Source organism: Pleurodeles waltl, chromosome 11 (assembly GCF_031143425.1).
Source record: "Pleurodeles waltl isolate 20211129_DDA chromosome 11, aPleWal1.hap1.20221129, whole genome shotgun sequence".
Lineage (NCBI taxonomy): Eukaryota > Metazoa > Chordata > Amphibia > Caudata > Salamandridae > Pleurodeles > Pleurodeles waltl.
Genome location: NC_090450.1, coordinates 349,203,240 through 349,216,398, shown reverse-complemented (window position 1 = coordinate 349,216,398; position 13,159 = coordinate 349,203,240). Strand labels below are relative to the sequence as shown.

The window sequence follows — 13,159 nt, the reverse complement described above, 5'->3', positions numbered from 1 at the left end:
ATGGCTCCCTGTTGCAGTTACCCCCCACTTTTTGCCTGATACTGATGCTGACTTGACTGAGAAGTGTGCTGGGACCCTGCTAACCAGGCCCCAGCACCAGTGTTCTTTCACCTAAAATGTACCATTGTCTCCACAATTGGCACGACCCTGGCACCCAGGTAAGTGCCTTGTAACTGGTACCCCTGGTACCAAGGGCCCTGATGCCAGGGAAGGTCTCTAAGGGCTGCAGCATGTCTTATGCCACCCTAGGGACCCCTCACTCAGCACAGACACACTGCTTGCCAGCTTGTGTATGCTGGTGGGGAGAAAACAACTAAGTCGGCATGGCACTCCCCTCAGGGTGCCATGCCAACTTCACACAGGTAAGTCACCCCTCTGGCAGGCCTTACAGCCCTAAGGCAGGGTGCACTATACCACAGGTGAGGGCATAGGTGCATGAGCACTATGCCCCTACAGTGTCTAAGCCAAACCTTAGACATTGTAAGTGCAGGGTAGCCATAAGAATATATGGTCTGGTAGTCTGTCATACACGAACTCCACAGCTCCATAATGGCTACACTGAATACTGGGAAGTTTGGTATCAAACTTCTCAGAATAATAAACCCACACTGATGCCAGTGTTGGATTTATTAAAAAATGCACACAGAGGGCATCTTAGAGATGCCCCCTGTATTTTACCCAATTGTTCAATGCAGGACTGACTGGTCTGTGCCAGCCTGCTGCTGAGAGACGAGTTTCTGACCCCATGTGGTGAGAGCCTTTGTGCTCTCTGAGGACAGAAACAAAAGCCTTCTCTGGGTGGAGGTGCTTCACTCCTCCCCCCTGAAGGAACTGTAACACCTAACAGTGAGCCTCAAAGGCCCAAGCTTCGTGTTACAATGCCCCAGGGCACTCCAGCTAGTGGAGATGCCCGCCCCCTTGACACAGCCCCCACGTTTGGCGGCAAGTCCAGGGGAGATCATGAGAAAAACAAGGAGGAGTCACCCACCAGTCAGGACAGCCCCTAAGGCGTCCTGAGCTGAGGTGACCTCTGCCTTTAGAAATCCTCCATCTTGATTTTGGAGGATTCCCCCAATAGGCATAGGGATGTGCCCCCCTCCCGTCAAGGAGGAGGCACAAAGAGGGTGTAGCCACCCTCAAGGACAGTAGCCATTGGCTACTGCCCTACCAGGCCTAAACACACCCCTAAATTCAGTATTTAGGGGCTCCCAGAACCTAGGAAGATAGATTCCTGCAACCTAAGACGAAGAAGGACTGCTGAGCTGAAAACCCCTGCAGAGAAGACGGAGACCCAACTGCTTTGGCCCCAGCTCTACCGGCCTGTCTCCCCACTTCTAAAGACACTGCTCCAGCGACGCGTTCCACAGGGACCAGCGACCTCTGAAGCCTCAGGGGACTGCCCTGCATCTAGAAGGACCAAGAACTCCCGAGGACAGCGGCTCTGTTCCACAAAGACTGCAACTTTGCAACAAAGAAGCAACTTTGAAACAACACACGTTTCCCACCGGAAGCGTGAGACTTTGCACTCTGCACCCGACGCCCCCGGCTCGACTTGTGGAGAACAAACACCACAGGGAGGACTCCCCAGCGACTACGAGACCATGAGTAGCCAGAGTTGACCCCCCCCTGAGCCCCCACAGCGATGCCTGCAGAGGGAATCCCGAGGCTCCCCCTGACCGCGACTGCCTGCTTCAAAGACCTGACACCTGGTAAAGACTCTGCATCCGCAGCCCCCAGGACCTGAAGGACCTCCAGTGCAAGAGCGACCCCCAGGTGGCCCTCTCCCTTGCCCAGGTGGTGGCTAACCCGAGGAGCCCCCCCCCCCTTGTCTGCATCGCTGAAGAGACCCCCTTGGTCTCCCATTGGATTACATTGCGAACCCGACGCCTGTTTGCACACTGCACCCGGCCGCGCCCGTGCGGCTGAGGGTATACTTTTTGTGCTGACTTGTGTCCCCCCCCGTTGCCCTACAAAACCCCCCTGGTCTGCCCTCCGAAGACGTGGGTACTTACCTGCTGGCAGACTGGAACCAGGGCACCCCCTTCTCCATTGAAGCCTATGCGTTTTGGGCACCACTTTGACCTCTGCACCTGACCGGCCCTGAGCTGCTGGTGTGGTAACTTTGGGGTTGCCCTGAACCCCCAACGGTGGGCTACCTTGACCCAATTTTGAACCCCGTATGTGGTTTACTTATCTGCAAAAACTAACAAACACTTACCTCCCCCAGGAACTGTTGAAAAGTGTCTAGTTTTAAAATAGCTATATGTCATTTGTGTGAAAACTGCATATGCTATTTTGCGAATTCAAAGTTCCTAAAGTTCTTAAGTGAAGTACCTTTCATTTAAAGTATTACTTGTAAATCTTGAACCTGTGGTTCATAAAATAAACTAAGAAAATATATTTTTCTATACAAAAACCTATTGGCCTGGAATTGTCTCTGAGTGTGTGTTCCTCATTTATTGCCTGTGTGTGTACAACAAATGCTTAACACTACCCTCTGATAAGCCTACTGCTCGACCACACTACCACAAAATAGAGCATTAGAATTATCTTTTTTTGCCACTATCTTACCTCTAAGGGGAACCCTTGGACTCTGTGCATACTATTCCTTATTTTGAAATAGTGTATACAGAGCCAACTTCCTACAAAATATATCTAGGTTAAAGTGCACAGCGGCAGGCCTGGTTTTGCTAAAATAATGTGTATGGAGCTATAACTAAAATGGCTACACAACAATGTAATACACTTACCAACCCCTTCAGGACTCTTATGTTTAATTTGTCAAACCTTCAGCTCAACACTGGGTAGCTGTGGCTCTGAGCACCAAGGCTTACACAAAGGAACAAGTGTAAAACACCAAAATAATTGAAGAAATTATCAAGACGCTAAAGAAATCGGACACCAGTTTATAAAAATAGTCTATATTGTTACGTATTCATAGACACCACAACTAAAAAGATCAACCGGAGGATTCTGGAGATATAGATTTAACAAGGAAAAGCAAATCAAAGCATTTCACTCAACTGCAAACAAGCATTGGCAAATTCAACGCATCTGACAGAAACGTTTCAGTAATAAGTCTGGGCAAGCTGTAATGCGGTCACTTGAAGTCACTTTAGGTTACCAGGCCCATAGGAGAGCCAGTCAGGATGACCAGTAAGGTCCTCACAAAATAATTATCTCAGCCGGTTAAGAAGTTCCCATTGAAGTGGTCCTGATTCAAGAGATGAAGAATGCTGAAGATGCTTAAGGATGCTGTTGATGCAATGAGATCAACAGGGATCTTGCTGTAACTGCTCCTCGGTCCACGAAGGGAGTTGAGGTGCTCCTGGTCACGGGTTCGAGGTCCCTCAAAGTCCTCTTGGTGCTGGCAGAATTCCAGTCACCACTGGACTACCACTCACCTAGTATTGCAGTCACAGGCCACTCCTCTCTGAGACTATAACTTGTCCTCTGGAGGTCCCACTGCACTCCGGCTCAGATACCTTGGGTGCAAAATTGAGCATCAGGTCCTGGTCCCTGGTGGTGCACATCGGCGGTTGGTGGTGGGTTGAAGACTTTGGGCTACCATCTGGCCCCAGCAAGCTTCTTCATCTGTTGTGTCGCTGTGCAGTGAACAGGAGGCCAGTCAACTGGCTGTTGGACTCTCTTGGCTTTGGCTGGGCTCTGAAGACGTAACCTTGAATAGGACTCTAGAGGCGCAGTCCCTCTCCTTTGCTAGCTACCAGGTGCAGCCTCTTTTAGCCAGTTCCATGGTGCAGGAGGGCAGTCCTTTATCAGTCCTTCTTCCAGTTCAGTTGAGATCTGAGCTTGGGCTCCCAGGGGTGCCCTACTTATGCTCAGAAAATGTTCTCTGGGCAGGATGTGGTTCCTGGGAAGTAGCATCTGGGCATTCCAGGATGCAGCATTCTTCCCACTTTCAGTATGGCAGGACCTCTCTCCCAGCATGTGGTGTGCCCTAGCCCAACTAAGAGGTGTGGCTACCAAGGGGGCTACACGCCCCGGAAAAAACGGTTTGGGAACCAGTTACCCTTCTCCTGGCCCTAGTGCCAGCCTGTCTGCCTGAACAATGGACCAGCCCCCCTCTCTCAGTTGTTAATCCATTAGCCCTTCAAAGGCAGCTTCTCCTTTGAAGCTCAACTTTTGGGCAAACACCTGTGTGGGTTTTTATGCAGGAGGGCGGCAACACCTATCAAGGGGAGAGCAGACAGCAGTCAATGGTCTAATTGAAGGAACCTTACATTCTGCTGCATCAACAGGACCACAAAGCCTCTCAAACAGTGGCAGGCGCCATAGACATAATACCAACAATACAAGCATGGAGAACTGTCACTGGCAAACATTGGATGTCTAGACCTGGCACAGAATAGATAGCAAGCAGGTAGAGCTAATGTATTATATCACCTTCTACATTCATCAGTGGGACCTTCAAGACTCGTCTTCTAATGATGGAGCTGTTGGGAAGGGACCCTTGCTGGGAGATCAGCTGAATATATGGAGCAGCTTAAGCTTTAGAGTAAAGTATAGAACAATGGGGTCAGGTGAATGGGCCAAGATGTGGACACAAGGGTGGGCGACAAAATGGCAATATGTGGAACGGGTACAAAGCATATATCCACTGTCTGCACAACATATGCAACACTCTACCTACATGCAAGACATAGACTCTTATCTCAACAGACAGTTAGCTAATTAAATTGGCTCAGTAATTCATTGTATTGGGAAAGAAGGTAAGGCAAAAAAAACTACATAAAACAGAATAGGATCCAACATCAAAGAACACCCTTGGTCAACTAGACGCACTTAACTTTCACTAATCCATACACACGGCAGGAGGAAATCTACAACTGAAGGTCACTACCTCCATTCCTGAGTACTGAACAAGCCCACAAAGTACTTGAGTGTCTGGAGGGAGCTCAAGATGATGGAGGCACATATATGTTTTTTTTCAGAGACCTACCTCCTAAGGGAAGATCAACACTGCACGCAATCTAGGCACTCCCCCATATAGTACCATGTGGCTGTGCAAACTAAGAAAGCTGGGGTCCCAAATCTCCTTCACAGCAAGCACAAATTTGTAGAGAGATCAGGAAGGGCAGATGACAAAGTTAGGTGGCTGATTGGGACAGGCGAATGAGAGGGCCAGCAACTTATAAAAGCCACAATTTAGACCCCAAATGCGGGGTAAGAGGAATTCCTTAATTAAACAGTACAGGACATCAGCCAGGCTTTGAACAGCCCAGTTATAATTGGCTGAGACAAATGTTTGATGCATCTGACACGGGACACATCTCAGCAGAGGATGAGGCGGGACATTAGTGCTATTGGATCAGTGTAAAGGAATAGTTAATGGTAAGGGTTTAGTTAATTCTTGGCACTACAAACATCCACTCTCAACAGACTATTTCCATTTTTCAGCAACCTACTTACATCTGCATGATTATAATTCACTAGATTACAGGTTCCTACAGAGCACAGCAGAGGTATAATATGAACCCCAAACTATATCCAACCACGGCCCAGTGCAGCCAGTTATTGCATGGCTTAGACAGGAAAAAGTGAGTTCAGGGGAGCACATCACGTCCGAAAGATTCGTTCATGGGGGACATGAAACAGTGTTTAGAAACTTTGCCAGCATCTTAGCTATGAAAAGATAGCATATGACAGGAGAGAGCAAACTCCCAAATTCCACAAGATATAGAGCCCTGTGCTGGAATGCTTAAACAAAGAAATAGAGGCCCGCCCTGCCCTGGCAGACTGAGCTCCAGGCCTGCTTGTGCCCTGGAAGGAGATATTTTCCTTCAGCATAGTGGAACTAGATCCTACAAAAACAGTGAAACTGCTACAGGAGTTCTAGACGTTCAAAAGGGTGCCAGTTTGAGGGTGAAGGGTGGAGGGAGCCGGAAGGGAGGGTGAGGAATAAGGGGGAAGGAGGATGAGGAGGAAGGAGTAGGTATGGTGAGGAGGAAAGGGTTAGGGAGGGTGAGCTGGGAGGTGGTTGTTCTATCCGCTGGTTCCAAAGTTGGCACAGTCGATATGCCAAGCCTGTATGCTGTAATGCAAAACTCAAGAAAAAGTGACTTAAGTAATAGTTACAACGAAAGCTGTTTTCCAAGAAAGATTCTCCATAGATTGCTCATAAAGAAGTTCAAATTGGGGGCGGGCCTGTACTGGTTGGGCATGCCTGCTTTTTGGCGCAAAGACTTTTTTAATGACCTCCAAAAATTCCTAATCACTGGAACTATGTAAATGGAAAACTGAGAACCTCTCTGTGGGCCTTAATATTTTAATACCAGATATAGGTACCTTAGTAGAAAAGAGTTGTAAGCCCAATTTAACCAAGTGAAGTAGATGTGGCAGGATGGACTTTTTGGCATTTGGTATTATTGGAGTTTTTTTTGTTTTGTTAGCAGGTGCAGAATGACTTCCAATTGAAAAGGAAAGGCGCCCTGGTAGAAAAATGTTATACTTGCCTCAAAATTCACATACAATTTTTATCAGGTTTAGATGACCATTTTGGATGTATCCATGAGCCACAACATGGCATTGTCACTCTGTGCAATACACCAGTAATAAACATATAAATGACATAGACTGGAACGTCTGTTTTACTAATAAACTAAAAATATCTACCCCTCAGTTAAACAGAAGAATGTCCGGTTCAAAAGATTAAAAAGATCAAAAATGTCAAGATAGCAAGTCGTCTTTGGATAAGGGCAAAGAAAATGATAAAGCAGAGTACAAGAAAGTGGTGATACTCACATTGCTTGAGAAGCTAACCAGGGCCATTAGTCTCTCCACAGCCTCCAGCAGCACCAACAAACAGGAGTGGTGGGCCTCACTCTTTATCTTTCGCACCCATAGAGAAACTGGAAATTCCTCACCACTGCTGGTGACTGCGTCTACCTGTGTGCAGATATAATGTTCTGTGTAAAACAATTCATGATAGCGATGCTTCTGTTACAATCAAAATGTTAAATAAACAATTCAATCACTTATTTGAGCTAGGCCTGAAATATAGTAAACACCTAAAATAAATACAATAATGTGACCATTCATCTGCAAAAGCAGCATTACCCAATTAAGAATTACCATTTTCAGTTGATACTTTAAGCTCTGTGACTCATTAAGGAATGCTGACACAACAGATAGGATCCTGGTGAAAGAAGGACAGATGTGTTGCCATTGGCTAGAATATAGTGGACAAAAGGTAAAATTTTACAGTCAAATGATTGGTCAACACACTAGCCTGTTGTGTAGAAAGATATTTTAAACAAAATGTACACTTGTCTGTATGATCAAAAGGCTGAAATGTCTAGGAGATTGACTTTGCTCTAACATAAAGGAGACCTACTCTAGCAGTTCAGGCTTGACAGTCCATTTGAACTAGAGCCAAGGCTAATTTGTAATGGTTGGTCCCTGTCTGTTGTGACACAGTGAGCAAAACAAAACGACGGACTAGAACACAGCCCAGAGTGTGGCTCAATTCTACTCGACTAATTACATTTTTGTTTCCCGCTATGTTATGTGGCATTTCAGAGTAGTGCAACAGACTAAAACATTTGAAAGATTGACAAATAACATTATACCAACCGCAGATTCTGTGCTCTACTACTGCTGGCACATTACTTGTGACAGACAAAAGGACAGCCTCGTCCAGATACACTAAATGAAGCCGACCTTGCCTGATCTTGTCTTCACTAAACTACGTGACCTGGCTTGTGAATCACAACTCATCTTACCCTCGCCTCGCACCTGAAAATAAGCTCCTCGACTTTATCTTCATTTGTCTCAGCTGCCTAGAATGCCAAAATTCCTGGAGCTTGGGAAAAGGCAGAAAACTAATATCATGTGCCATGTGAAGAACAGAAACTTTCGTAACAGTGTACTGTGGTGAGTCAGATGCTAGTGTTTCATTAAAAAAATCTCCCCTCTCACAAGAGATGTTGGGAATTTATAACTTACCCTCATGATTCCATTAATCAGAAGAAAAAGCACATTGTCTACACAGCCTTCATTTAGGCAGGACCTGGCTTTTGCTTAAATGGACAACGTAGAAAGGTATGTAACACCAGTACCGTGGCCATAAAGTATGCTGGCCCATGGAACCAATATGACATTTTCTAAAGTTCGGTGATTTATTTTATATTTCAACTATCTAGAGGATTACATGCATAATAACCTTGGCATCTCGAACCACAATATAGTCAGTATATCGGGAGACAATTACTTCACATCAAGCGCATCGCAGGTGAAGTACATTTTACATTTTTTACATTGTAAGTCAATAGATTACAAGAGTCATCAACACTGCTAACTAAATATACAATTAATTAGCAGTAATATCAGGACTTGTGCAATCATCTATTATATATATATATATATATATATATATATACACACTAAAAAAGCAAAGGTTACAGGGACGTTATAGTTAGGAACTAGAATCACAAACATTTACCATTTACTGTCAAAAGCGGCACTAAAGCAGCAGTGCTTTTTTCATCATTTGTTGAGGCAATCTGAAATGTATCCACGCGTTTCAGATGCCAAAACCAGCCTTGGTCATGACCACGAGATAGTGGTCAGACAGAGCTGCTGTGATGTGCAAGTGTGGTAGATGACAGCTCCTCCCTGGTCATTACCTCAGGTAGACCCATCCAGCCAAATCCTGTCTTCTCTTTGTCTCACTGTCTGAGAGCAATTCTGTGAGAAATTAGGTTGTTGGTTGAGTGAGGGCGTGAGCCCTGGTCAAGCAACAGCCACAGTCCCTTTCAGGACAATAAGACACTTTTTAACCTGTGCTGAACCCCGGGTAGCTTAGCACAAAAAGCAGTCAAGCTAAACTTGGTGGCACTCTGTTAAGTGTTTGTGCAGTACACAAACAGCAAGCCAGTGAAAACAACACAAAAATAACTAAACCAATTTAGAAAAATAGAGACTTTTTAAACAAATGATTTGACACCACAGCCATCAAAATCAAATTAGTAGAACCGGAGTTATGAATTTTACAAGTTTTGAGTGTAAAATAGAGCTTACAAATGAAAAGCAGCAACCACGGACATCTGGTCATGCTAGACCGGGGCAATGTCAAAAGTTAAGGCCAACCGTGATGGATTGCATTTCAGATGCACGAAGTGGATTGGGCCCGGTCAGTGCTTACTGCCAGACTTAAAGCATTTTTGAGGAAAACGTTTTTGGGGAGCTAGAACTACAGCACGGCAAGGCTGCAGGAGTGTCCAAGGAGAAAGCGTCATCATCGCATAGCTGTGGAGCAAAGCCGTGGTAAAGATTTTCACCTTCAGACTTAGCCGTTGAAATGGAAGTCAAAAATCTCCATCGGGACAAAGCAGAAGGCGGCAGCTAAAGACAGTTCAGCAGGGTCAGATACCCCTTTCGCAAGGAGATGCTGAAAAGGATTTGCTGCTATGGAAAAGAACCAAGCTGGAGAAGTGGCAAACTAAATCCGACCAGCAATGCACCTCAGGTGGATAAGGGAGAAGGTTGGTCCCAGCCTCCTCCTGGTTCTCAGAGCACTTTTGGGACAGATTTTGTCCAAGTCCTCACTACAGGAAATTGGTCATCTGGGCACCTTGAACACCACAACCAATGGTCTAGGAGTAGATGGAGACTTCTTGGGAGTTCAGGACTCACAGGCTGGGTCCAGGCGCGGGTTCAAGATGGAGGGAACCTGTTTTGTCCCTGTGGCTCAGAAAAGGAGACCAGCTAAACTAGCCCATTCAGTCACTTCTTAAGTCCTGGGCCCAGGTGGAGATGCAGAGCTCTACAGGAGGGTTGGTCTCTAAAGGTTCAAAGCAGGCCCCAAGCAGCAAAGAAGACCTTCCAGGTACAGCAGCAGTCTGACAGTACACAGCAGGACACAGCAGGACACAGCAGCAGACAGTCCCCTGAGAGTCCCTTCACAGGTCCAGTTTTGAACTGTGGAGCAGGTCTGATTGCCGTATTGTTATACCCTGGTGCCCTGCTCCTAGACATTGGGTGATGCTTCCAGAAGGGTTCTCTTAAGCTCCAAGAATTTCCTGACTCTCCTGCCTTGGCTCCTAGCTGGCTACACTGACAATACAGGTTGTTAAGCCTATTGTGTGGCAGCAGAGCTCAGCCGTTCAGATGTAAGTGGGGCTGACATTGGAAAGGCCTTTCAGGTCTTGCTAATCTCAATATTGGGGTGAATCCACAAAGCCCCAACTGTCAGTTACACCCAGTCATGTGATGTAGGCAGGCTGCAGGTCAGAGGGCTAAGGGCAGGAAAATGCCAACTTCCTAAAAGTGTCATTTTCAAACCTGTAATGATAAATCCCACGTTACCATTAACGAGTGTTTATCATTACAAGTTAATAGATATCAATATAATAAATATTATCACCTCTGGTTTAAGAGTTACGACTTATACATTTTAATAAGGTACTCCCAATGTTACTCTATGGGAGGGGTAGGCCCTCTCAGTAGCGAGAAAACAAACGTAATGGTCCTTCACTACTAGGACATGTAAAACTAAAAAGTGCATGTCCTACCTTTTAATTACACAGCACCTGCCCTAGGGGCTACCTAGGGCCTACCTTAGGGATTACATATATTTAATAAAAGGGGAGTTTAAGCCTTGGCAAGGGGTTTAAATGCAAATTCGACAGGGCAATAGGACAATGCCGCCAGGCTGCAATGTCAGGCCTGGGGCAAGTTTAAGGTGCTACTTAAGTTGGTGGCACAATAAGTGCGGCAGATCCACTAGTAGCTTTTAATTTACAGGCCATTGGTATATGGTATACCTCTCTACAAGGGACTTGCATGTAAATTGAGTATGCCAATCAATGTATGACAATGAAACCATGTTTAGGGGAATGAGCATATGCACTTAAATACATGTTCTACATTTTAAGTGCACTGCACCCAATACTCAGGGCTGTTCAGGGACTAACCTATGAGTAACTTATGTATTAAAATGGGAAGTTTTGGCCTTGCAAGTGGTTTATCTTGTCAGGGCAAAATGGCAGTTTAAAACTGCACACATCGGATGCAATGGAAGGTCTGTAACATGTTTAAAGGACTACTTAAGTGGGCGGCTCAATCAGTGCTGCAGGCCCACTTGTAGCATTTAATTTACTGGGCCTGGGCAAATGTAGTACCACTTTATTAGGGACTTATGAGTTAATTAAATAGGCCAATTGGGTGTAAGACACTTTTACCATGTGTAATGTAGAGAACACAAGTATTTTAGCACTGGTTAGTTGTGGTAAAGTGTGCAGGGACCTAAAGGTCAACAAAAACTGGATTAGACAATAGGAGGGTGATAGCTAAAATTTGGGGGATGACCCTGCAGGCAGGGTCAAGACCAACCGTCACTTTATACTTTGTTATTTCACTGAACATATACCTACACCCACACATTCATAAAACGTATTTGTGGTGCAATGACTAAGTGATGTTATTTTATTTCCAGTGTAGAGACTCCCAATATGCTGGCTACGAAGTAGTGGTTCACACACTGTAGTTATTTCTGATGTAGTAACAGATCCATAAACTTTAATCTCAATGGATGATTATTGCTAGAGCAATCACTCAAGTCGTATTATCATTTAGAAAATCCTTACTTCTTCAATTGTCAAAAGGGTCAATGTAGGCATTAATATCCTTATCACTCACCACTCTTCCAGGAACCACTACTGCATGTCCGTCAGTGTCCAGGTGCTCTTCTCCCAATGCCTCTACTGAGCTTTGGCTGGATGATGGAATCAGGATGGAGAGTTTTTTCCCAATTAGTTCCTGGCTGCTGTAGCCAAATAAGCTGCAGGCTATATCATTGGCTACAAGGATCTGTCATCAGGAGAGAACAGACAAGAGAGTGCAATATTATTTAAGGATGAACTCATGGCAGGAACTGTATGTAAAGGTGTCAGGAAAGGGAAGCAAGATGGCGTAAAGAAAATAATCTTTATGAGCCTCTGCTATATAGCTGCATTAGGGCAGAACACTGCCCTGGTGTACTTCAAAAGAACTCTTTTACAGATTGAGCACTAGTGTTTTTTTTCAAATGTTCCACCAGAATTAGCGCCTTCCATTGATTCACAATACTTGGTTGAATAATTCCCCGGAAACAGAGGAGGATGACCTAACAATACATTTGGTAACAAACACTTAAAGCAGCCTTTCCCATCAAAAGACTCAACGTCTTACCTTTCCTCAAGACCTCACAAAATCTATAAAAACCCTGCCATTCACGTGACTACTCTACTATATTTTCCAGTTATCATATGATGTCTTAAACTCACAGATTTCCCTTTAGGTAATTTTGTTTTGTTTACCTTGTCAGTAGTTAGCTTTATTTATTCTTCAAAACTTGCAAAGAAAGCCTTGAAGGTGCTGCAAGCTCCACAAAATTTTGACGAACATCTACTATGACGTGCAAATGCAATGTTTCAACTTTTTCCTCATCCTAGCAAGTGAACGGATATAAGGTTTGTATGCAAAATACACAATGGCTAAATGAGAGATGTTAAGTGATACAAAAGACAAAGGGGGCAGGGGAACGTTTCTCTCAATCTGTTCCATAGCAGATGAAACCGATGGCGTTAATGTAGCAAATTTACTTCAACATATGAGCAAAAAATTTAGATTTTCCTAATGATTTATGAAGGAAAGCGCTAATTTTATTAAAGATATGGAGGCAAGTATTATGCTTTCAATTCTTGATTTATAATAAATAGCAGCACTCAAGATAAACTACAAATCCCATGGGCCATAAAAAAAAGACCAATGGGAAAAAACACGTAGTACAACTTCCCCAGCCAATTGGGACCAACGACCCTTCATATTACCCAACTTGACTGAAAACTGCCCTCTTTTCTTGTGCGAGAAGTTAGTAAACATCAAATAAAGGAACAAGGGAAAGAAGAATAGCAAAAGCCATAACAAAAGAAAACAGCTCTTGACAGAAGTTGTACAGTCCAGAACTCCTGACAAGGAAGGAAAAGTCCTGAGGAATGGAATGGAATCGATGAAGCCAGGTGAAGATACAGAAGCCTCTGCAGACGGAAGAGATGAAGAAGTCCTTGTAAGGTCCTTAGGAAGATGTCAATGGCAAAGCTGGCACCACTGTTAGTGAGGGAAACACACACCAGTTAAAGAGTGTTGCGGCGGGATAATA

General features: G+C 44.8%; 1 protein-coding gene across 10 annotated transcripts in view; it reads right to left on the bottom strand.

Moving 5' to 3' along the window:
• PASK (PAS domain containing serine/threonine kinase) overlaps nt 1-13,159 on the bottom strand; it is a 1,088,660-nt gene that overhangs the window by 849,803 nt on the left and 225,698 nt on the right. For all 10 annotated transcript variants that reach the window (XM_069213654.1, XM_069213650.1, XM_069213651.1 and 7 more), the window contains 2 exons: nt 11,659-11,829; nt 6,763-6,906 (listed from right to left, as the gene is read on the bottom strand). In XM_069213654.1, the coding sequence (XP_069069755.1) occupies nt 6,763-6,906; nt 11,659-11,829 (315 nt within the window). The remainder of the gene's footprint in view (nt 1-6,762; nt 6,907-11,658; nt 11,830-13,159) is intronic.